This window comes from Peromyscus californicus, unplaced genomic scaffold (assembly GCF_007827085.1).
Source record: "Peromyscus californicus insignis strain IS unplaced genomic scaffold, ASM782708v3 Scaffold_21__1_contigs__length_65335640, whole genome shotgun sequence".
Classification (NCBI taxonomy): domain Eukaryota; kingdom Metazoa; phylum Chordata; class Mammalia; order Rodentia; family Cricetidae; genus Peromyscus; species Peromyscus californicus.
This window is the reverse complement of record NW_026294514.1, coordinates 32,869,392-32,895,207: the sequence shown is the minus strand read 5'-3', so window position 1 is coordinate 32,895,207 and position 25,816 is coordinate 32,869,392. Positions and strand designations below refer to the sequence as shown.

The 25,816-nt window shown below is 44.9% G+C and overlaps 1 protein-coding gene across 1 annotated transcript; it reads left to right on the top strand.

The window, feature by feature from the left end:
• The first annotated feature begins 6,480 nt into the window (after positions 1-6,480).
• On the top strand, positions 6,481-23,412 carry Fam124b (family with sequence similarity 124 member B). The gene is made up of 2 exons (XM_052749996.1): positions 6,481-7,553; positions 22,690-23,412. The coding sequence occupies exons 1-2, from the start codon at positions 6,822-6,824 to the stop codon at positions 23,311-23,313; spliced, it is 1,356 nt and encodes a 451-aa protein (XP_052605956.1). The 5' UTR covers positions 6,481-6,821; the 3' UTR covers positions 23,314-23,412.
• Positions 23,413-25,816: the final 2,404 nt, after the last annotated feature.

The following is a 25,816-nucleotide window of genomic DNA, read 5'->3' as shown; positions in this document are numbered from 1 at the left end:
CTCATTAATGAACATCTGCTGTAGTTACCTGCATAAGAACTACACAAGATTAAACCAGTCAAAATTCTATCATGGGTGGGGAGGGATACATGAGACCCCACCACCAGCTGAGGAGCTGTTTGGTAGTTGATGGCTGAGGGAGAGAGGTGTGACTTCAGAGGTGTGACTGCCCATGATCCAGTTGTAAGTGGGGGCACAGGAAAGAAACCACCAAAATGGCTGCTCCGTGATTTGGGGGAATGTTTTTATTGTGTGGGAGAGAGGGAGGCATGGATGGATGGATGGAGGGAGGGAGAGAGGGAGGGAGGGAGGGAGGGAGGGAGGGAGAGAGAACAGCCAGAGAGAGAGAGAGAGAGAGAGAGAGAGAGAGAGAGAGAGAGAGAGAGAGAGAGAGAGAACAGCCAGAGGCATCTGGATGAGTCCAGAGCAGATTGGACATGGCCAGGACCAGGGAAGCAGGAACAGCAGACTACAGCAAGACAAAGAATAGTAGAGACTAGAAAGAAAGAAAACAGTAGAGAATATCAAGAAAGAGAATGGTGGGCGCAAGGGGAAAGACCTTGCTGTTATGTCGAAAACTGATGGCTATGGGGGTGGGCGAGCCTGTGAACCTGGGAGCCAGCATGGTGGAGGAGGAGTGGGAAGAGCCAGGTTGCTATCATGGGCTTTGAGATACATAACAATTGTGAATGGTACTGAGGGAGCCTGGAGGCTAGCATGGACACTGATAGGTTGGTAGGCACCACAGGTATATGCCAAGATAGAGCCATGTGTCCCTTCTTCCTGAGGCAAGGAAAATGACTCCTTCTGGCTGACAGGAACCCATGTCACAAGTCCCCGGGGAGTGCTGCCTGTTATCTAGCCACCAGCAATCCTTCTACAGTCCAGCTCGAGGCCTGTCTAGACTCAGTTTTGGGCCAAGTCGCTGGACCTGCTCTTTTGCAGGGGTAAATGGAGACCTGACGCTAGTAAATGACCCCACCCCCATGCACGTGCAAGTGACTCGGAGGAAACTCTGCGGGTTAATAAATAGAAGAACTAGAAAGTATGGCGGAAGAAGAGCGGGTCCAGAGAGAGTGGGAGGGGTGTGGGAGATGAATGTGATAAAAATATAATGAACATGTATGAAAGTGTCAAGGAATAAAGAAGAAATGAAATGTTAGCTCAGTTTCACTCCAATCCCTCAACACACAACACAGTCTTTTGTGAGGGCATCTGAGCCAGCACCCATTCCTCTCTTGCTGGGTGGTCTGTCTTCTCTCACTTCTCTTTTTGTGGCACTGGGTGAAGTTACAAACAGCTTTGATCTTACTGTCTTTTATGCACATGCGGAGAGATTGCTTTAGAAATTCTCTTTAGGAGGTCAAAGGTTGGAAGATACGCCCATTTTCAGCCTTACTAAATGCCGATAATTTCTGTATTATTTTACATTTTTTTTGACGCTAGCTTTCATAGTCACATGTTAAAAATATACTCTAGCCGGGCGGTGGTGGCGCACGCCTTTAATCCCAGCACTCGGGAGGCAGAGGCAGGCGGATCTCTGTGAGTTCAAGGCCAGCCTGGACTACATAGTGAGTTCCAGGAAAGGCGCAAAGCTACACAGAGAAACCCTGTCTCGAAAAACCAAAAAAAAAAAAAAAAAAAAATATACTCTAACTTATTTCATAGTATTCCATGAGAATAATTATACCAATTTATCCACCCGTTCCCCACTGTGCTTAAGTAGATTTTATTTGGCGTTAACACAGGCTGGGACACCCTAAAGCTCTAAGGCTGCTTCTGGGTTATTTGAACTCATTAGATTCTCTCCCTTGAGTCAGGTCAGTTATTACCACTGTTGCTTCTCTCTTCCACAGATGATGAAACCAGCCTGAGGGATAAGGAATTGCAGAGACAGGTGGGAGGGGCCAGGCCTCTGGCTCACTGGTTTATAGCTGGGAACTACGCCTGCCTGGGACACGGGAAGTGAAGTCAGGCAGCAGAGCACAGCAAAGGGCCAGGAGGAAACACATTGTCTTTGTTTGCACCCGTGAACACCAGGGATCCGCAGCTCACGCATGCTCCAGGAAAGTGGGAAACAGATGGCAGTTTACCAGGGACCCGATAGCATTGTTTGGGGGCTGAGCAGGAAGTATTCCTTGGAGAACTGGGAGGGAGGCTTTCAGAAGAGAGGCAAGAGCTGGGAGAAGGTGCTTACCGTGGTTATTTACAATTCTTCTTTTATAGTACAGCCCTGAAGGGTTGGGCATGCCCCGGTCTCCATTGTCTTTGTACTGCTGTTTCTGCCAGGGTTCCCAAGAAGCCAGGAGCTCTGTGTGTGTGTGTGTGTGTGTGTGTGTGTGTGTGTGTGTGTGTGTGTGTGTGTGTGTGTGTGTCCCAAGACTTACCTGAGTAGCCACAGCTGCCATGTACAGTTTCCCTCAGATATGGTAGAGAAGCATCCTAAAACCCAGAAATCCAGGCTCTATCAACAGCCAGCTGTGTGGTGACAATAACATCTCTCTCTCTCACACACACACACACACACACACACACACACACACACACACACACACACCTCCCCCACCCCCCATCCCCCGCCCCAGGGAGTCTCACCTTCTAGAAGATGCCAAGAGTCCTGTATCCATGACAGACCTTCTCCATGCCCACTCCATGGGTACAGAATTAGAGGCTACTAGCACGAGGTAACCGTGTGAGGGATGTGGCCTCTCCCCACCATCTTTCCTTCAGAGGTTGTGTGTGTGTCGGGGAGGACGCTTCCTCCAGAGTGCCAACACAGAATCAAAGGTGCAGAGCTAAGTTCTTCTAGGCACAAAGGAACAGAGATTTACATGGGTCTGAAGTCTGCTGGGAGACAGCCGCTGCTCTTCAGTTTTCTTAATTGAGGAGGAGGAATGACTCACAAATGTGACAGTGTCTAAGTGACAATGTCTGCAGCCAAAGCCATGTCCTGGAGTCTTCTGACCAAAGACCCAAGCACCACACAGTTAGGATAGCATATCCCACTCACTGTTTGTCCCTAGGTACCACATAAATGTCTCCCATCTCTTAAATGGAGTATGCTCATGGCCCATCTTCCTCTCCGTCCCAAACCTATCAAATATTCTCTCCATCGGTGGTCATATCCAGTCCCATGAAGATCGGTGTTTATTCAGGACATATTCTCTGGTTTGTTGCTCCGCTCTGAGGTCGTATTGGACATCTCTACTCTGAGCCTAATAGACGTCTTCTCAGTGTGTTTATGCCACGCACCTTATCCTCATTCCTGATGGCTCCTTTTCTGCATTAGACCTTATCTGGCACTGACACCCTCACCCAGACACCCATGGATACTACTGTGTGAAGCCTGATTGAATGATACTCCACCAGCTCAAAGGCCTACTCACTGGGTTCCCATACCGCATTTGGGTCTATGGTTCCTCAAAGCATTGCTTCTTTTTTTCAAGACAACCCTTTGGCCAGGTGTGGGTAGCACACACCTGTAATCCCAGCACTTGGGAGGCTGAATCAGAAGGACTGTAAATTTGAGGCCACCTTGGGATATGTAGGGAGATCCTGTATCTATATCCCTCCTTCCCAAGACACCCCTTCTATGGTTCTGTTTGTGATAGAAATAAAGCCCAAACTGCTCCTTACAAGGCCCTTGGCTTCCCCTCCGCTATGATGAGATGTGTGCACTTCTAGATGGCCACAGCTCTGAGAATCCTCAGGCTCCTTTCCCCTCAATCCAAACCCAGTCTCCCCACCTGCCTGTCTCCTTCTTTCACTTAGCAAGACTTAAGTATTAAGTAGCATCTTCTTTCGTCCAGACCTCACAGCTACTCAAAGCTCCTCCCACAGATCTCCCAGACCACTTGCAGTGTCCATGATCATGACAATGGCTTAAGGCACTTCTCCAAAGTGGGACCTGGGTGACTGTGCCCTCTACTCTGGAGGAAGAGCCAGTCTTTCAAAGTCTGAGAAATAAAACATACTTGATAGATTAAAGATGGGAAGAAACATTCTTAAAGTTCTCCTGAGTGTGGGAAGGGGAATCTAAGGGTTTTAGGGTATCACACTCTATTTATGAGACTTACAGAAGGGCAAATCCGGAAAGTCTCCCGCATCCCACCAAATTCTCCTAAGTAGCTGATTTCTTGCTATTTCCTGTCGCCACACTTCCACCTAGATGTAAAGAGTGGACCAGCTCACTGCTGTTCAGGCACAGATCTCTGACAGGAACCTGGACAAGGGTTCCAAGTTCAGGGAAAATAAGGTAGAAAGCTCAGAATCAGGAAGTCAAAGCTGATGATGTCCCTGAATGCTTTCCACAGGAGCATTGTTCAAACACAAAGTTCGCCATGGAGCTAAGCGAAGAAGCTGCCGTTTGTGGTGAATGGTAGAGGGTGACCCTGAGTGGAGGTGACGGGGGGGGGGGGGGGGGGGGGGGGGGTGGGTGTCACATTGCTCCAGGAGAAGGACTGGCAAAGACAGTCAGTCAGAGTGCTGGCTGACCCCCTCCCCTGCTCCTGACTGCAAACGCTTGGCATTTCACTGCCAACAGATTAATGAGCTCTTTTCCATGAAAACACAATGATAACTCCAAGAGAACACTGGATGGAAGGAAGGCTAAACAACCTGTTCTGCATAAGACTTTTAACGTCTGTGTTAGACAAAATGCTGTAAGTTAATGAGTTAATATTTTAGACTCAAGTGGAGGGTTTTTTTTCTTCAAACATTTAGAGTTTGTTTATGCTATTTTAAGAATTTCAAAAGCTCTTTCAAAAACCAGGGTTTGGTCTAAAGTGACTCAGAAGAGCTGGCTCTGTAAGAGAAAGGTTGTGGGAGAGGGAAGGGCCTTATACTGAGCAAAAAGAGTTATTGCCTTCAAATGTCAGCATGCGACATGAATTAAGAGGTGGCTTTTTTTTTAAAGTTTGAGAGCTATAATTCTTTTGAAACCTTCTAACAATTCCCAGAGAATTAAAGCAAAATGAATCTGATTATTTTGTTGTACATGGAAATTTAGAAACAATTTGTCAGTTACAAATTGTATTTCTACAGTTTTCTAATACAAGAATCTTAGTGTTATAAAATTCAACTGATTGAAGCTATGGGCAGATCTCAGTGGAGATGATTCCTTTCTGAAGACTGAACTTTTGACTTTAAATTTGGTTATTCTACTGTTACCAAGTGGTCAAGCCCATAACTACCCCCTCAGCTTCCCTGTAGTCCAAAAAAATTAGGAAACAGAAATTAGAAAAGGAAAGTGGATTAATTGACAGTTTGGCCAAGTCACGGAGAGAAAGAATCTGTCTCTTCTTCCATAGATTTGTGAGAATTTTGCAATGTATAGACAACTATGAATGGAACCAGAGAGATGTAGACTCAGCTGTGAGACTCCTTGCTGCTCCTCTCCCACGGGTACCTCCACTGCTCCATTCTTAGTTACAGAGAGGCAAAAGTGTCTCTCTTTAGAATTAGCGTGGCTAGCCCATGATCCAAGCACAGGATCATAGCTTTCACACTACTGAAGGAACCCATGAATGTAAGATGTAAAGTTAGAGGAAGTTATCCCTTTCGTTAAAATTGGTTTTGAATTAGAAAGTTACAACATGCCCTGATCCACCGTGGCGTTACACCTTCCCTTACACGTTCTCACATTAGAACACGGTGCATATCCACACCCAGCGGCAGAACAACTCTCATAGCAGCAATTTATACACACTCCTAACAGTGTGTCAACTAGGTGTTGACTTGGCAGCTCTTCCTCACCTCAAGAGAATGAACAAACAAACAAACAAACAGACAAACAACAAGCTGTGGCTGGCCTTCCCAGCTCTAGAGAGGGAGCATGGAATGTGGGCCCTTCCGATCCTTCAAATCTTTCCTCAGCCACTTCACGGTGTGAGTCTGGGCAACTTCCCTGATTTTTCCTTTGCCTCGGCTTCTTGTCAGCAACTGGGGGGTAAATACTCTCCTCTTTGTAGGTTTGTTGGCTGATTAAATCAATTTATCTAAAGTTTTAGGACGATTTACCAACAGATCCTCCCTAGGAAGACACAGTAATTACTGAAATAGGAAGGCTCACTGTCCGCAAACTTGCACGAGCCAAAGGCGACTTAGTTTCTTAAGGTTGTTTTAGCGCATCCAGACTGTTAGTTCAGCCAGGCAAACCGTTTTCAATGAGGCCGACACTACGTAGACAAAATATCTCTTCTTTGTGACCTAGTATAAAATGGTCAAAAATGAAATAAAAGAGATGGTGGCTGAGGGCTCTGGCAAGCAGACAAGCTTGGAAGTGGTTTTACAGAAGGCATTCTATTCGGGTGGCCTGGCAGGCCCCTGTAAACATCAGGATACTTAAGTAGGAAGTCAGAGCCCATTGTGGTCCACCCAATGGATGTCTCTCCAGTGTAACAGAGCTCCAGATTGCTATCAGTGCAACAGAGCTGCCTCCTGTTCCTCTCTAAGCCTGGTCATTTCCTCTACTGAGTTGAATGTAAGAACCACCCACTGGTGTGGTTCTCGGCATTATAGGTTTTTAGGTCAAACAGGAACCCCAGGGAATGCCTGAAAAAGCCAAGCACATAGTTACATCTGCCCAGACCGGATGACATGAAGCTACTGCTGTTGTGTGTAGCAAAGTCCACACTTGAGTGACATTCCCTGCTGGAGCATTGGAGGAAGCCGGGAGCCTGTGTGATCTGGCTAAGAGCTCTTGGTTCAGAAGTGGCTGAAGTTTTTCCAGAGGGCTCCATGTGAGGCCTTGGTTCATCTTAGAAGACTGAACAGTGGGCCCTGCCGGGTGGCCTTCATTATCATCTTCACATAGGCCTGCCATGGATGAGACACAGGAGTCTCTAGCCTTGACTGTGCATCTTCTTGCTGACACTGGGAACGGTTCGCTTCTGCAGCAGGCTCTGGACCAACTCCTGGATTGCATCTGCCCAGAGGTGCGTCTCTTCCTGGTGTCTGAACGGGCCAGACCAGTGAATTACCATGAAAAGTACCATCCCCGGAGGGCCCGCTTCCCAGGGATGTCTGTTTTGCTCTTTCTTCAGGAAAGCTTGGGACAGGAGCGGCTGTTTCGAGTCTTGGACTTCCTACAGCATTCGCCCTGGCAGGGTTTCCCTACCCAGCATGCACAGGGGAGGCCTTGTCCCTATCTCCCTGCCAATCAGGAATTCTACAGCCTGCACAACCAGATGCCAGTGTGGGGCATGAGGCCGGTGCATTGTGGCACTGATATCCTCAGAGTGACTCTGTATTGCAGTTTTGATAACTACGAAGACGCCATCAGACTGTATGAGATGATCCTACAGAGGGATGCCACCGTTCAAAAGAGCAACTTCTGTTTCTTTGTTCTCTATGCCTCCGAGGGCTTCAGCCTGCAGCTCTCTCTGAAGCAGCTGCCCCTGGGAATGTCAGTGGACCCCAAAGAGTCTTCTGTGCTGCAGTTCAAGGTTCAAGAGATCGGCCAGCTGGTGCCTCTTCTTCCCAATCCGTGTGTGCCCATCAGCAGCACCAGGTGGCAGACTCAGGACTATGATGGCAACAAGATTCTGCTGCAGGTATTTCATTTGTTACGTTTCTGGTGTGTAACAGGGTTACTAGGGTTGGTAGGACCAGAACCAGGGCCCTGGAAATTCAGATAAGTTAAGCTTGGCCATCCATCCTCAATAGGCCAATTAAAAAGATGAATAATAGTGAAAGGCAGAGGAGGAGATCAATTCAAAACTGATATATTGGGAGAAGAATAAAGGAAGATGTCCAATGGCCCCTCCCCCTGACACGAAGCTTAGGTTTAAATAGAGGGCAAGAAGTATGCATAGATAACTAAGCAGTCCTGGTCTGGGTGTGGTCCCAGTTATCATCCATCTGTCATTGTCTCAGCTCCAACCTCTACTGCAGAACAGCCGGGCAAGTGGCGAAATCGTTCTGGGAGTCAAGCTCCTCCTCTGGCAACCATCAGGGCCCAGCTTTCCCTCCTCTGCAGCATGAGATTCCTGGGGAAATTTGAGTTTCTTGGATTCCATTGTGTCATTAGTCTGATAGTCAAAGGGAGGGGCACACGCATGTCTTTAAAATAGCCTCATCCCGGTCAGGACAGTCACACAAGCACACGGAAAGGTGTGATGCTCTCTCTGGATGGACCCTAGAGGTAATTTACTCAGTGGTTTTCAAATTGATTGTATAGTAAGAAATTTGGGAGGCCTTAGACTTATTCATGCCAAGGTGCACCACAGTTTCGTTAGATTAGCAAGCCTAGGGGGACCCAGAGCATTTCTTAGAAAAGAATAAAAGAGCTCTTTGTGTGATTCTAATATATACTGCAGTTGACGGTCAGACTTCAGACTCTACAGGCTCCTCATGTGACAGGTAAGAACTATCTTGCAGCTAAAAAGCTGGAGAGTCAGACCATGCTGCCTCCCCAGAATGCCCTTCACCATGCCTGTCACTTGTCCATGCACACGTTGCACACTCAGCTGCAGTAATAACATTACTGGAAATTTTGGGAGCATCTTGTCAGAATCGCACATGTTTCTAGGATAATGGAGCTCTCTCCTTTCAGTTCTTAGTCTCATTAACAAAGACATTTGACAGACTCAGGCAGAAACTCAAGGACAGATTTCTTGGAGTTCAAAAGAAGAAGAAGGAGAAGGAGAAGATGAGGAGAAGGAAGAGGAGGAGGAGGAGGAGGAGGAGGAGGAGGAGGAGGAGGAGGAGGAACAATTCAGTGCAGGCAAGCTGTAAATCTTAGCAGCTGCCAGGGTAGGGAGATAAGGAAGAGAAAGAGAAAAACCATGCTGTTTGAGTAAAGCCTGAATGAAGGTCAGCCACATAGCCGGGAGGGAGCCTTGGAGGAGGAGTAAAGCCCGAAGTGTTATGGAAAGCACACTGAGCAAAGGAATAGACAGGAAGAGCAGCCAGGCTTATAAAGTAGTATGGGTCCTTCCAGGTTGCTGATCAAGGCTACGGCAACAATGTCATGAGCTCTTTCCACAGACTTAAGGAAGGGCGAGTTGTAATGGCGTTTAGGAATGCTAGGTTCACAATACCATTGGCTTCATTTTGCAGCATTTTCTACCACTGTCAAATTTAAGCACAAATCAAATTCAACACCCAGAATGCCTTCTAAAGAAATGGTGGCGCACGCCTTTAATCCCAGCACTCGGGAGGCAGAGCCAGGCGGATCTCTGTGAGTTCGAGGCCAGCCTGGTCTCCAAAGCGAGTTCCAGGAAAGGCGCAAAGCTATACAGAGAAACCCTGTCTCGAAAAACCAAAAAAAAAAAAAAAAAGAAAAAAAAAAAGAAAAAAAAAAAGAAAAAAAGAAAAGAAAAAAGAAAATCTGAAAGCCACCCTTTCCAGCCATCCAACTGACGCTAAACACAGCCAGGTGTTTACCTAATCATGATGGCTGCCATGTACTGTCCCTTGTGGCATACGATGTGGCAGCTAAGCTATAACACTTAGCAGCTATTGTGACCTTAGCTCAATGAAGGTGATAACTGGCATCTTCCTGTGTGAAGGTTGTTAATCTGCATGAAATGATGGAACACTCATAAATGCATGTCATTATATTTTAGTTACTGTTGTGCATATTACACCCTGTACTAAGATTTTCCAATCACTAATTTTGTTAATCCTTATAATGATCTAAGAAGTCACTACCACTCCTGTTACGGATGAGAAGACTGAGGCACAGTTATTTGTCCAAGATAGAGCGAGGATGTGTCTCTATCAGGTCTCAAAGTCTGTTTGACTAATGGTGGCACCGAGAAGGTGGGACATAGGGGATGGGCAGGGGGGCGGCAGTCCCTGTGCTTAGAAATGTGCAGAAAGTACATAGCAGTCAAAGCACACCCCACAGTGTCCCAAATCCATTGGAAAATGGCCAGAACTCTCCTTAAGGCCTAGTGTCTGAAATAACACTAGGTAGCAATTGTTGCCCTTCCCCCTGGCTAGCTTTCTTACCATCCATTTGCCTTAGTTAATAAAACATGATGTATACAGATTCCATAATAAATAAATCCTCTTCTTTTTCCTTTGAGTAAAACACAGGACATATTTATCAAGCAAAAGTGAAAGCTCCAGACACTTGGGAGGGGATCCCCCAAAACGTGTTCTCAGATACGTTACTGGGGAAATCAGGGTTCATTTTTATGACTTCTTTGTCTTACCGAGAAGAGAATTTAAAAATAGACCCAGTGTGAGGGAGATGTCTCAGCTGGTAAAGGTGTTTGTCGCCAAGCCCAAGGGCCTGAGTTCAATTTCTTTTCTTTTCTTTTTTTTTTTTTTTTTTTTTTTTGAGACAGGGTCTCTCTGTGCAGCTTTGGAGCCTTTCCTGGAACTCACTCTGTAGACCAGGCTGGCCTCGAACTTACAGAGACCCACCTGCCTCTGCCTCCCAAGTGCTGGGATTAAAGGCGTGTGCCACCACAGCCCAGCTTGAGTTAAACGTCTCCCACAGAGTTGTCCTCTGACCTCCACTCACACTGGGGTCGCCAAGCAACCGCCTTATTCACTACCTTCTTGCTTAGATGCTTCGTGTACAACTCCCCAATTCCCCGGACATCTGAACTTCCGCATTTAGTTCTGGTTAATCTCTGGAACTTAAAATAAGCATCCCTGGCATGCAGTAGGGAACATGTCCTTATTCACTCCTATTCTGAAGGCTAAGTGATGTTTAATTGGGAGACACAGTTACATAATTAGTTACGTCAGAAAGTTGAATCAAATTTGGGGAGACTAGAGAAGTTTTTGATGAAGGGAAATCCAGTAAGGAATATGAAAATAACTCCATTGTCTTGAGATGTTTTAGAAGTCCCAACACCTATTAAGTAGGGACCCATCATGTATCCTTCATTCTTGTGGCCTCCCTTGGACTCTACTTCGTGCACCTCTTCACTTCAAAACACTGGTCTTGGGCACTTCTTCTTGATCTCTTTGTATCTGGGACTCTATACTTTTGCAAACAAAATGAGGAATTATTTTCTAGAAAATTCTACTGTGATTTCTTGTCATGAAAATGTTTGAGTAAAGAGTGCAAATGGCTAGACTCTACTATGCTATTGAAATTAGCGTGTTGTCACTACAGTACAGCCATTTTGCACTTAGAACGAAGTGAGATGTTTAGGGTGCAAAACCCAGCGTAAACTTTCTTGAGATCAGTGTTAGGGTAATAGGGATGGATGATGAATACTCTTGCTTTTGCAACTAAGTGGTCCAGGCCTTAAATTAGCATACCTAGGACCCGGTTCTTAGCTCTGCTACCTTGGTCTTAGCTCTATAATCAATTCATCATGGCCCAATAAAGTTTCTGGACTAGACACCAATTGGACCAATATAGACTCTGTGCTCTCCTCTGAGCTGATGGCTGTACTCAAAGAATGGAGTTTTATGGGTGAAGTTAGTCCTGAGGCAAAGATCTAACCTTTACTCTAGCTGTTGTGTGAGGTCACACTGATGTATGGAACTGTCACAAAAGGGTGAAGGTCCTTAACAAAGATCAGAGTGGAGGAGATAATTGCTGAATGTTTGTAAATGAACAAAGTTCACTCAAGAAAATAATGTCTATCACTAAGAGAGTCAAAATCACAAATTAACCTCTCTACAGATAACACTCCATAGGGCCTGGGTGGAGGCAAGGAGGCCCGAGTGAGTCGGATGCTGAATCCAAGGGGCCAGGGGTAAACTTTCTCGAGGAGAAGTGCTGAGGAGGCCTGCATGAGCTAGATGACATGGGACAGGCCAGCCATCGAGGGGAGGAAAGGTGTCCCGAATGGAAAAGACAGCGTGCAGTTCAGTACTTCCTTAGCAGGACACATTAACACATTGCCTGAGGCTGCATGGAACTGCAGTCAAGGGAGTGACATCATGACACATGGATGGACAGGAGGCCAGAGGCCAGGTCTTCAGAAATACGATCCGTTGTAGGACAGGAGTGTCAAGAAGGAAGGCATCTTTTCTGGTTCACTCTTGTGAAGGCAGTATTCCAACTAATGCTTCGTATATGGGAGGCATGGGCATTCATGTATGAGTGAATACTTGATAACTAGCTTCTATTCTAACTTTAGTATAATGTACAGTTGCTGACAGAGCCCGTGAACAGCACTCACATGTATAATTTGTGTTATGAGAATCAAATGAAAGAATAGACCTGCAAGTGCTTTGTCATGTCGAAGCTTCTGGAGGCCACGCAGAAGCAGAGCAATTGCTGCCTTTGTGTGTCAGAGGCTCTTAGCTCTCTCGCTAAGTGACACTGTCCACAAAACATCTTGTCATCACCCCAAAACAAAACTGCACACCCAGTAAACTGAATTTAGCATTCCTTCTTCCTACCAGCACTAGGCAGCCTGTGCTCTGTTCTGTCTTCATGAATTCACCTGTTGAAGGCATTTCGTGTACGTGGAATTACATAATCCTGTTTCTCCAGAAATAAGCAATTTATTCGAGGACCTCTTCTTTGCATGCCCAAGCTGTCCTCACACAGACTTCATCAGCCCCTCTTCTTTCTGTTCTTGCCTTCTCATTCTCCATCCCTCCACCTGACTCACCTCAGGCAGGGACATAATCCCACATCTGCATTTACTAAGTACCTTGGGTGTACTGTGCTTAACAGGTGATACTGGAGGCATTAGCTGCTAGCGAATAGCAGGTTAGCATTGGTGGCTTGTCAGTAGATTAAGGAGTTTTACAAACAGTTAATCGGAAAAGGTTTTCCACTCTTCAGTGACTCTGGTGCTATTTGAGAGTCTCTGCATGTCTACCTAGTTCGTTTCTACACCATCATTTTTCCCATCTCAGAGAAATTCTTTGGTTACCTCTGTGAAAGACTGTCAATGAGACACGATATTTTTCCCTTCCCAGGTCCAAGCCTGCTCCTCAATAGTTGAACCATTTTTCTATGATGCATTTTCTCGTGTTTTTCAGGTTGAAACTCACAATGAGGGATGAATGTGCTCCCTGATTATCATAGCTGCTAATGTTCTCTGAACTTGGGAAAACCTTGTTCTCAATTTGTGGCATTTTAGTTCTTAGAAAGATGAGCTCTTGATGATCATAATTCCAATAAATGCATTTTCATTTGTTTTTTGGCAAGAGAAGATTTATTCTCTCTCCAGGGATTTGTCCCAGTCACTCAGAATTGCGTTTCTTTGGGAAATTTCTCATTCTGACTGCCCACACTGCATTTCTAGGTTGACAAGGCCTAAGGATCTCAGGCTTCTCTCTCTCTCTTTTGTTCTCCTCTCTAGGTTAGGAAGAGAACAGAAACATCCAGCTGTATGAAAATATTCGCTTCAAATTCTTTTTCTTTTCTTTTCTTTTGTGTGTGTTCAGAGTTTTTGAACATGCTCAGTTTGTGTTCTACCGCTAAGTTACATGCCCCAGGCTGACTTCTCTTAAAACAACTTCATGAGGTAACTCAATGATAGCCAGGAGCTTGATTTATAGATGTCCATTTCCATTCATTTCTCTGTGCAAAAAAATATGAATTTTGTTAAGTGTTAAGTTTTACGTGTTTAACAGGTGAGTTCTTGTTGTACAAGAACTTCACATGTTGTAGGCAATGTTCTAAGTGTGGAAGGCACTATGATGAAGATATTTATGATACCTTGGCAATGTCCAGGGATAGATGCAGAGGAGATGGACACATAACCCAGCACACAGCAGAATGGCAAGGTCTAAGGTCTGTGAGAAGAAACAGCAGTCTTAGTGATGGTGAACACAGTCATGCCATATACAGCATTCCTACATGCCAGACACCTTTATCATGTCGTTTTCATGGCAATCCTGTGATGTTGGCACTTATCCTCTCTTACAGGTGGGGAACGGGAGGCATAGAAATATTAAGCAATTTGTCTAAAGTCTCACAGCTGATCAGTGGTGAAGTTGCTAAGTAGGAGTACCTAATGCAAAGGCAAATTGAAAAGACTTTCACGGAGAGACGATGTATAAAGTCGCAGGTGACAGAGATTGGTTTCCAGGAGAAAGGCTCCAAGGAAGCCCTTCTAGATGGAACAGATGATAGATGAACAGAAGCAATGGGAAAGAGCAAGCTCTCCTTCCAGGGTGGAAAGAAGTTCAAAGGGAGAAAGTGATGCACTCTCGGCTGTAGTGACTCCTTGCTGCAGATGGTCAAGGGCAAAGTAGGCTAATCAAGCGTTCGACTTCATCTTGAGACAAGCAGGAGGCCACTACAGGACAGTTAAAGCACCCACCTACACACACACACACACACACACACACACACACACACACACACACGAGGAGAGTTGAGAGTGGTCTAGTTGGATCATGGGGAGTTAGATGGCTGCTGCAGGAATTTAGATAAGACACGCTAAGCGTTAAGGCTAGTAGCAGTGCGTGGAGAGAGAAAGATCTGTAAGAGTGCTAGGAGGCAGAGTCCATGGGAACAGGTGACTGGTATTCTCGGGGTGTGGAAAGGGGCAGAGGAAGCTCGTGCTTGGGTAACATAGTGGTCATTAAAGAAACAGAGAAGGAGAACAGAGAGTTTCTGTACAGGCATATGAATTCAGTGGTACAGTAGAGTTGGAGAGTGATGTATTTGAGAGGGTGGTACCTGGAAGGGAGTTGGATACGTGGATATGAAGCTTAAGAGACAGATGATAGTGGCAGCCGTGTTTCTGTGAGCCTAGTTACTTTGATGACTAAAAGCATAAATATCCAAGGTTGAGCTAGGCATGTGTATAGAGCAGCAGTTCTTTTTTTTTTTTTTTTTTTTTTTTGGTTTTTCGAGACAGGGTTTCTCTGTGTAGTTTTGCGCCTTTTCTGGAACTCGCTTTGGAGACCAGGCTGGCCTCGAACTCAAAGAGATCCGCCTGCCTCTGCCTCCCAAGTGCTGGGACTAAAGGCGTGTGCCACCACCGCCTGGCTGAGCAGCAGTTCTTAACCTGTGAGTCCAGATACCTTTAGCCAACTTCTATCTCCAAAAATATTTACATCACAATTCATAACAGTAGCAAAATTACAGTTATGAATTAACCACAAAAATAACTTTATGGTTGAGGGGAGGTCACCACAACATGAGGAACTGCATTAAAGGGTTGCAGCATTAGGAAGGTTGAGAGCAACTGTATAGATTAAGAAGGCTTAGGGGAACTGGAGAGATGGCTCAGTTGTTAAGAGCAGTGGCTGCTCTTTCAGAGGTCACAGGTTCAGTTCCCAGCACCAACACAGCAGCTCACAGCATCTTTAACTCCAGTTCCAGGGGGATCTGTCACTCTCTTCTTATCTCTGCAGGCAAGAGGCACACACATGGTACGCAGGCATACATGTAGGCAAAACTCGTACACATGAAATACAAATAAGTTTTAAAAAGAGGGCTCAAGTCATCTCTGGATCACTGCGACATTATATGAGTCATCTGAGAAAAAGACACCTTTATGGAAACCGAGAAAGGCAGAGGGAAAGGGGGAAATGCAAAAGAATATGTTGTCTGGAAACTTGAAGAGAACTGTAGGAGTGAAAGATAAAGATCACAGAAGAAAATCCTTCCAGGAGCTAACGACAAAGTTGACCGTAGATAACAGTGGTACTAGCTGGTTTGTGGAATGGCAGGCAGAGGTGGAGGTCATGGGAGGGGCGGTTAGCAGGAAAAACGAAGGTAGACATTTTAGAAACAAATGTTTGACGAAGAGCAGTAGGGAGAAAACTGGAGTGGGAGAGAGGAAATAGGAGACTTGAGAAACCCGTTTACTAGCTGAAAGGAGTGAGGAGAAGGAGAGAGGCAGGGATGGGGAGAGAAGAGAACAAAAGGATGGATAGGCTGGGGTCATGGAGAAGGCAGAGGGTAATGGAGATCACATCACAGGTAGGAGCTGGTCACTTCCCCACGGGCAGGCTGAATGGAGCTGCAGGTCCATTTGATGGTGGAAAACTGTGAGCTGTCACTAAGGATGGGGTTTGCTTTCTCTGTCACAGAGGGAGTGAGACCTGATGAGAGAGTGGTAAAGGGAGCTTGTGCCTCCAAAGTTTTCAGGACTGTTTAATGGGTGCAAAGCAGCCGTGCTAACCAGAGAGGGATGACCAAGGGAACAGAAGGACCAGCTGCAGCCTGGCTGAAGCTGGAAGCCACAGCCGTCTCGCAGCTTTCATAGTCATGTGCTTTTCTACACCCTGGACCCAAGTTAAGAAAATGTGGATGCGTGTTTCCAATTCTGACTCCAATCCAAGGCTGGGAGTGTTCGGTGGAAGTAATGCCAGGCAGGAAGTGGTGTGGGAGACGAGGATGGCAGGGGAGTGGTTGAAGCAATAGTTCTTGACCTCGCATTGCTGTAGAATGCAGGGAGACAGGAGGGCTAAGAGGCAGAAATCTGGGGACAGTGTTGGTGTTGAAAATCAGGTGTAACAGGAGAGGAGCTCTGGGCTTGTATTTGGGGCTTCAAAGGCAGAGCATTTTATAGGAGAGGAAATCCACGGGAGGGCCTAGGGTGCTAGGGAACCAGAACTGAGTAGAGGGTGTACCGGGCTGGTTCAGAGGGGCCGGATAACTCTGAGGTCCAGGAAACTGTTGACATAGGCATAGCTGTGCCTTCCAGACCAATTTTGTTCTAATTTGACATTAGTCTATGTGGCAAGGGAAAGCAGACTTCTCTTTCTTTAATCTTTTAAAGCTTTATTTATTTATCACAAGAGAGAGAAGGGGATGGAGGGAGAGTACATGTACACACACACACAGACACAGACACACACACAGACACACACACACACACACACACACACACACACCCCTATATTAATAATGGCCCCAAACATAAAATGACTAGTAGTTCAGATATGCCAAGGAGAAGCCATAAAGTGCACCATCATGATGGGCACATGGAGATCAGTAGGTAATTTGAGGGAGTCATTATTTCCTTCCACCATGTGGGTTCTGGGTATCAAATTCAGGTCATCTGGCTTAATGGTAAATGTCTTTACCAGCTAGCCATCTCATTGGCTTTCTTTTCTTTCTTTCTTCCTTTTCTTTTCTTTTCTTTTCTTTTCTTTCTTTCTTTCTTTCTTTCTTTCTTTCTTTCTTTCTTTCTTTCTTTCTTTCTTTCTTCTTCTTTTCTTTTCTTTCTTTCTTTCTTTCTTTCTTTCTTTCTTTCTTTCTTTCTTTCTTTCTTTCTCTTTCTTCCTTCCTTCCTTCCTTCCTTCCTTCCTGCCTTCTTTTCTTTCTTTCATATAACATTTGCTAAGAGTATATTCATTGCACATAATGATAAGTTTTATAAAGACACATTCATACAAGTATATTACATACTTCAATCATATCCATTCCTCTCTTTTCTCCATATGCTTGTCATTCCCTTTAATTTCCTCATACAACCTCACTTCTATGCTCATGTCATGTATACATATCCAATGTCCTGGTTAGTTTTAACTGAGTTTGACATAATCTAGAATTACCTAGGATGAGAGTCTTAATGAGGAATTATCTAGACCAGGTTAACCTGTGGACATGTCTGTGGGGTTGCCTTGATTGTTAATTGATGTAAGAAGACCTAGCCCGGCCGGGCGGTGGTGGCGCACGCCTTTAATCCCAGCACTCGGGAGGCAGAGCCAGGCGGATCTCTGTGAGTTCGAGGCCAGCCTGGTCTACGAAGTGAGTTCCAGGAAAGGCGCAAAACTACAGAGAAACCCTGTCTCGAAAAACCAAAAAAAAAAAAAAAAAAAAAAAAAGAAGACCTAGCCCATTGTGGGTGGCACCATTCCCTAGGCATGGAGTCTGAACAGTATGAAAGAAAACTAGCTAAGAACATAGCACACAGTTGAGAAAATAGGGTTGCACACATTATTTCATTCTGCTCTTGACTACGGATGTCATGTAACTAGCTGCTCAAATTCCTACCTTGACTTTCCTCAGTGATGGGTTGTAGCCTGGAATTTTAAGGCAGGCAAATCTATTCTTCCATAAGCTGCTTTTTGTCAGGGTATTTGATCACAGCAACAGAAATGTGGGGCATTTACCCACCAACCCCACAGTTCCCCAGAGTTTTCTTGAGTGTGAAGCAGCAGGAAATATTAGATAGAAGGATTTATTGCGGAGAATCTTGCGGAGATAAACAGACAGAAAATAAAGGATAGCCTCGAGAGGGCCTGGAACCTTTTCCAACGGCCCCTGACTGTCTCTGCCCCAGGGTTTTTATAGAGACGCCAAGGGGTGGAGCAAAAGACCTCCTCCCCCAGCACAGCCAAGTGCAGACCATCTCAGACACCTGCACTCAGGCCCGTGGTCCTAATCATCCTCTTCTATGCGGACCTGCTGGGTAAACCCACGAGGAACCCGAAAACGGGCTCCCACACAGGAATGATACTAGAACATATGATATTATATGTATATTCATGACATATTATAATATCTGTATAAAATGTAGGATCCACAAATGAAAGAATGCATGATACATGTCTTTTTGAGTCCAATATATTTTTGCTTAATATGATAATCTCCAATTGTGTTCATTTTCTGCAAATGGCTGACTAGAGCTCCATTTTGTGTGTGTGTGTGTGTGTGTGTGTCATATTTTCTGTATTCATTCATCTCTTTTTTTTTTTTTTTTTTTTTTTTTGGTTTTTCGAGACAGCGTTTCTCTGTGTAGCTTTGCGCCTCTCCTGGAACTCACTTGGTAGCCCAGGCTGGCCTCAAACTCACAGAGATCCGCCTGCCTCTGCCTCCCGAGTGCTGGGATTAAAGGCGTGCGCCACCACCGCCCGGCTCATTCATCTCTTAATGGGCACAGGCTGATCCCTGTTACAGATGGTGCTGCAATAGACATGGATTTCCAGGTATGCTTGTGGGAATAGCACTCAGGGATGTCTATCTGAAGAGTCCTGATCCAACACATCACAGACTTCTCTTTCTGACAACAGTTGCTAGAAAATGAAATGGGGCCTGCAGAGTCAAACCTAAGGATTTGCTTCTCCAGACTGGGTAATCTAACATTATTCAAGAATGATTTTTGGATAAGGGATATCCAACCTGTAATAAGATATTTTTATTAAAAACAAATGGATGAAGGGGCTGGAGAGATGGCTCAGCAGTTAAGAGCACTGGCTGCTCTTCCAGAGGTCCTGAGTTCAATTCCCAGCACCCACATGGTGACTCACAACCACCTGTAATAAGATCTGGCGCCCTCTTCTGGCATGCAGGCAAACGTGCAGACAGAACACTATATACATAATAAATAAATAAATCTTTAAAAAAAACCAAATGGATGAAAAAAGAAAGACAGGAAGGGAGAAGCAGGAGAAGGGAGAGAAGAGAAAAGGAAAGGGAAGAGACCGAATAAACAGAGACAGTGAAATGGAATTAGGTGATGTAGTGACCAGCAATGTTTCAGGAGTTCAGTTGTTCACAACACAACTACCCAGACACAGCTCTTCTGTGTCCATGGAAGCAGCTTCCAGATTTGCTATGTATTTGACACACTAGGGGTATGGGAACATGTTTAGTACCCATGTTACATCCTTACTTGGATACACTTGAATTTTAAGGGTGGGACACTAGGGCCTTTTAATTGCCCCCCAGGTGACTACAGTGTGCAGCAGAGCTTGGGGACAGATGTGTCTCCCATGGGTTTGTCAAAGTGCACATTAAGGTGCAGTGGACATCCGTGCAACAAAGGCCCCTCAATGCTGGCAGGAACTGGTTCAGACAAGTGCACCATGCTCACATGGGCTCCATCTTGGAGTCCCACTGGTGGATCAGGGGTGGGCATCTAGATGTGTGCAGTACATTTATTTAGGGAATTTAGGGAACTGGCTTGGCCCATGAATGGCATCTAAGGATTCTAGAGTGGTGGTTTTTAATCTATATTTTAAAAAGCCCACAGACCTGGAAGTGGGAGGTGGAACTGAGGAAGGTCTAGCAGTCAGGGTTACCCCTATGCTACAGCCTCCAAGCTTCTTCAGTACAACTGCTTCATGGTTTGGGACTCCCAGGTAAAGAATTTTAGAAAAAAGACTTTGAGAAAGAGAGAAAGTGAGAGCGAGAGCGAGCAAGCGAGAGTGAGGGAGAGAAGAGAGAGAGAGAGAGAGAGAGAGAGAGAGAGAGAGAGAGAGAGAAAGAGAGAGAGAGAATGAGTGAGAACCACTGACTCATTGATCTAGAGAGCGGGGAGATTGGACAATTATGGGACAGGAATTAAGAATAGATTTCCATTTTTAAATGATTGGAAAAGAAATATGAAACATGAAAATGACACAAGATTCAAGTTCCAGGGCCCACAAATAGAAACGTATTGAATCGCAGCCACACCATTCATTTGTGGTTTGTGTCTGGCCGCTCCGCTGAGCCGAGTAGCTGGGCTGATATCTCCATGGCGAGACAGTCACTACATGGCCCTTTCACAGGACATATTTGAAACTTCTAAAAGGAGAAATAAATGTCCCTGTTATTTTGGGGGGTTGATTTTTTGCAGTTTCTCTATTTCTATCCCAGAGCAAATTTGGAAGAAAGCACGTATGCCTGTCATTTGAAAAAAAAAAAAAAAAAACTTTGTGTATGTATTTGGTAATTGACAAAAAAAAAAAAAAAAAACCAACCCTGCTTTTCCACCAGCCCCCTTGCTTTGGGAGACAAATGTACAGTTCTCTTTTTAGGGTGATATTAGTCCACATCAAAGCTAGATCTTAAAGCACGGAGAACTCTACCCTGACTCCACAGACAAATAGCCTCTTCTGCTCTCAACCTCTGTGAAAGCTCTTCAGCTAGGGGCGGGGCCTCATGTGCCCCTCCCCCATCCATGCTGGGATTTTGGCTGGCCTGATTTGTGCAGGCAATCATAGCTACCGTGAGTTCGTGAGTACGAGCGAGAGCCGTGTTCTGGCTGTAAGACAGCATTTCTCAAGACTCTTCCTCCTTCAGCTCTTACATTTTTCCCACTCCCCACTTCCTTACTATCTGAGCCTTGCTGTATGTGTGAGGAGGGATTTGATATAAATGAGTTTATTCCTAGTGTCTTGATCATTTGGGAGTCTCTGCATTAACTACCGCCCACTGAGAAGAAGCTTCGGTGACCAAGGTTGAGAGCAGTACTTATCTATAGGTATAACATAACTACTTAGAGCAGTTTGACACCGTGACCATTTAGCAACAAAAATGGTAGCTCTTTCCTAAGGTCTATGAACTAACTCCCAAGTAAGGCCATGGGCTTTGACCAGGCATAAATTCTGTCCTATGGAGAAGGCCTGAAATCTGACAGTCAATCTGTTGGTTTCCTCCATAACAGTCATGAGTCACTGGGCATGTTTTGACTAGAATTGGTATTATAGCATGCAGGGTCTAGTGCTAGAAAAAAAAACCAGTGATGTCTTTTCTTCCTGACTGGCCTGTGTATTAGTGTTCAGCATTAGCCAACAGATAGCAAGTTTCCTAGTCAGTTGATTTCTCCATGTCCTGCAGCCAAAGTATATGGTTTCTTACCTCCTAGCTCTGGTGGGGAACCAAGAGTAATGACAATAGCCTATATTATTGTAGGTGCATGTGAGGACTCCTTAAACAATAACTCATAGAGAGGTACTAGATTCCAAATTCTATGGTGAAAATTGTTGCTTCCAGAAATCATCTTGGGAGAGCACTGTGAAAGAGGTGGCATGCCAATTTCCCAGGAATCCAATGATGGAAGGTGTTCCAGTGAACTCCATCCTATGGTTAAGAGAGGGTAGCCACCCACAGAATGGGGATTTTGCTGACCAGTATTGTAAGATTGGAACCAGAATGCAAGTTGTGTGAATTAAAATGATAGAGCATGCATGTAAGCAGTCTTCTTTTCCATTTTCCCAGATGATGCTATGCTCTACTGTATATAAACGGCACCTCAAGAAAATAAGGAATATTTGTTTTAAAAGGTACTAGCCTATTAGCCTGCTTGGGGTACCCACATGTCTTAGACATATCTAAGAGGGATATTGTTGGTGGAAGTTTCCTATCCTGACTGCCCAGTCCCAAATAAGCACTCCGAGGCTTAATATTAATTACAAATGCTTGGCCAATAGCTCAGGCTTATTACTAACTAGCTCTTACATTTTAAGTTAACCCATATTCCTTATTTACACTCTGCCATGTAGTGTATTAGCATGGCACATTCATCTCCTGCTCCCTCTGAGTCTGGCTGGTGATTCCTGACTTCGCCCTTCCTCATCCCATCATTCTGTTTGGCTTTCCTGCCTAACTTTATACCGTTCAGCTAATGGCCAGTCAGCTTGTTCATTACACCAATCATAGCAACATGTATTCACGTAGTGTAAAGGAATATTTCTTTATTAGCATGATCTAGTAGTGGTATCACCAGTGTTGGAAGATTGAATTCCCATTCCGGTCCTTGTCTTGACTGTGGTCACAGGCTTTGACTATTGTCGGTTGTAATACATCACTTAAATTATCTGGTGAGGTCACTGAGCAACACCTGTGCGTGTCTTTGAGTGTTTAACTACCAGATCTACAAGAAGTATGGTGGTGTCAAGTGATCATTTCATTCCCGAAGTCTTGTCATTGTCAAAAACTAGTAAGTCCAGGAAAGAGAGTGAGATGTTTGGAACCAGTGTTGATCATTTAAATCAGATTGATGTCTCACTTCCGCTCAAATGGCTGGACATCGGCTGTGGTGTGGTATAGCAGAGGATGGCCGAGGCACACGGTGCTTCTGGCCGTTGGCCAGGGGATACCGTGTTTCATTGGTTCTTCCTTTCCTTGTCTCCTAGGTCCAACCAAAGGCAGGACTTGGTGTTAGGAATGGCGAATGTTCCTTCCTACACGGCAGCGTGAGAGGTGACAGGCATGGGCAGGGCTCCAGGCTGAACTTGGTTTCTACACAGAGAACCTTAGAGACAAGGAGCCGGCGGAACAGGAGCCGGAGGTTCAAAGTACACTCTTTAGAGCTTCCACAGCCCAGTGGGACCTCGGAAACCTCTAGTGACCATTTGTGGAGAAGCCCTGGCTGGTCCTCCCTGGCCGACAGCGCAGCCAAAGGCATGCGGCAGTACCGCCTGTCTATCCCCATCGAACCTGAAACAAGAATGGACGTCCTTACGGAAAACAGCTCCCAGAAACTCGAGGCGGAGACAAATGTGGACACCGGCTTCACCATCATCAACTCCAAACCCAGGCAATCTTTTCTGAGTAGATTTCCCCGGGATTTTCAGAGCAGTCAGCCACCATGCCGCTTGTCAGGCTCTTCCTTCGAGGCGACTGCTTCTCCAAACCAAAAAGTCTTTAAGGATAGACTCCGTCCTCTGTCACTTCCTGGTCAAAGGGACTTTGGTGCAAAGACGAGAATCTCCAAATGTCCTGTCCAGGGTGGAGAGAAAGAAGAATTCTTTATATAGCACGAAACAAACGTGTTTCTGTAAGACACAAGATAGAATGTTCTCGAAACGAAGCATTGTGTTAGTTGTCCTTCTCATTGAAATATCTGACAAACGCAATTCAAGGAAGGGTTTGTTTTTGACTCACACTTTAGTGGGAAGGTCCGTTCATGGCTGGGGAGTCATGGAAGCGAGAGTGGGAGGCAGCTGATTATGTACCTTTATAGTCACGTAGCAGCGAGGGGAGGGGGATGCTGGGGCTCAGCCTGCCTTTTCCTTGTTCCATCTGGGACACTCGGGCCCATGGGAAGGTGCTGCCCACTTTCAGGGTGGATCTTCCTTCGTCAGTTAAATCTTTCTGGGAACATCCTTACCCGGAGGTGCGTTTCCATGGTGAGTCTGAATCCAGTTAAATTGGCAATGTAGATTAGATCTACCAACACTGATCCAGGATCGTCCAGTTTCTTGCTCATCGGAGAGAGCCCCAGGCTCTCAACGCACAAGTTCATATTGCTTTCACTTCCAGCAGCAGAAGTCCTTGGGGAGCTGATAGTTTGCTAGCTCGCTGGAAGAGAATACGGCCAAGCAGAGGAAGAAAGCCCAGTGCCTGAACCTTCTCAGCGGCACACTAACCCAGCTACATGTGTTGGTTCAGCATTCATCAGAACATTGGCTTTGATTGCGAATGAATCAGATGGGTTATGCAGATCTGATTAGTGTGTGTAATGCAGTTTTAATGTTTTACTTGAGGTTGCAAAGCTTATCCCCCTGGACAGTGTGAACTATTTATTCTTTAGTGCTTTTTAATTTTTATGTGACCTCCTTCGGTAAGTAGGCCCTATTTACCACATACTCTCTTGTGGTTTTGCTTTTAAAGTTCTCTGCATCTGAAATGAGTGAAAATGCAAAGTGTTTTAAAAATTATGCCTGCCCCCCCCCCAAGTTTAATTAGGAAAAAATACAAGAATCCAGAAAGCTAGGTTAAAATGGATGCTAGACTCTGAGATGTTCTATTTCTCATTTGTTTATTCCCTACTCTGAAGAAGACAGCACTTCTTGTTTAAAAAAAAAAAAAAAAAAGGAAGACATGGGATGATTAGAAAATTCCAGATCTCCACTGAGCATGGCTGAAAGGTTGTGCTGACTGAGACTTGGGAACTAGATGTATTTTGGGGGTTTCCAGGGTTCTCTGCAATTCTTATTCATTCATTTATATGTTCACTCAATAAATACTTTTGCATGCCTTAAATATTCACGGGTGTAATAGTTAGACATTTTGTGGCCATCAAACCCAAAAGGCGGTGATGGTTTTGCAACTGTGATAATCTACAGAACCAACTCTTTAAAAAGGTGTTGAGGTTCAGACTCACTCCACAATCTAGGCCCACATTTGCCATATAAAGATGCACTGTCTTGTTGCTTGGATCAAATACCACAGCAAAAGCAAGCAAGTTAAGGGAGCGAGGGATTACTTTGGCTGACAGTTCCAGGTTGCAATCCATCATGATGGGATACTCCTGGTGCAGGAGGTTGAGGTCTCTGGACACATTGCATCTGCAGTCAGCAAACAAAGAGTGATGGGCAGGGCTGCGAAGCTGCCTTTCTCTTTGCCAGTGCAAGGAATACCCACCCGCTTTAAGGCTGATTCCTCCCATCTCAATTAACCTAGTGAAGATAATCCTTCACAGGCATGCCCAAGGCTTGTTTCCTCGACCTTCTAACCCTATCATATTGACAGCATTAACCATTGTATAAGCATTTGTAACCTGCAAGTGGAGACTTTGTATATTATGAATTGTAGTTTACAGTCTTGAGATCATAGTCACAAAGGTCACATTCTCTGTTGCCCAGATGCTGGAGTTCAGGGATTAGGTGTATACTCATGATTAAAAATAAAAAAATAAACTGTTAGTGTCTGTGCTATTGGTTGTTCTGTTCAGGAAGTTGTCTCCTGTGCCAATGCATTTGAGATTATTTCCCACCTTCTTTTCTGTCAGGTCCAGTGTATCTGGATTTATGTTGAGGTCTTTCTTCCACTTGGACTCGAGTTTTGTGCAGGGTGATAGGTATGGATCGATTTGCATTCTTCTACATGCCAACATCCAATTATTCAGAACCATATATTGGAGATGCTTTCTTTTTTCCACTGTATAATTTTGGTTTCTTTATCAAAAATCAGGTGTCCATAGGTGTGTGGATTTATGTCTATGTCTTTGATCCATCTGTCTTTTTTTTGCCAATACCATGCAGTTTTTATTACTATAGCTCTGTAGTAGAGCTTGAAATGAAGGATGGTAATACCTCTGGAAGTTCTTTCATTATACAGGATTGTTTTAGCTATCTTGTTTTTTTTTTTTTTTTATATGAAGACCCAATTCCAATTCCTTCAAGATCTGTAAAGAATTGTGTTGGAATTTTAATGGGGATTGCATTGTATCTGTAGATTGCTTTTGGTAAGATGGCCATTTTTTACTATGTAAATCTCACTGATCCATGAGCATGGGAGATCTTTCCATCTTCTGTT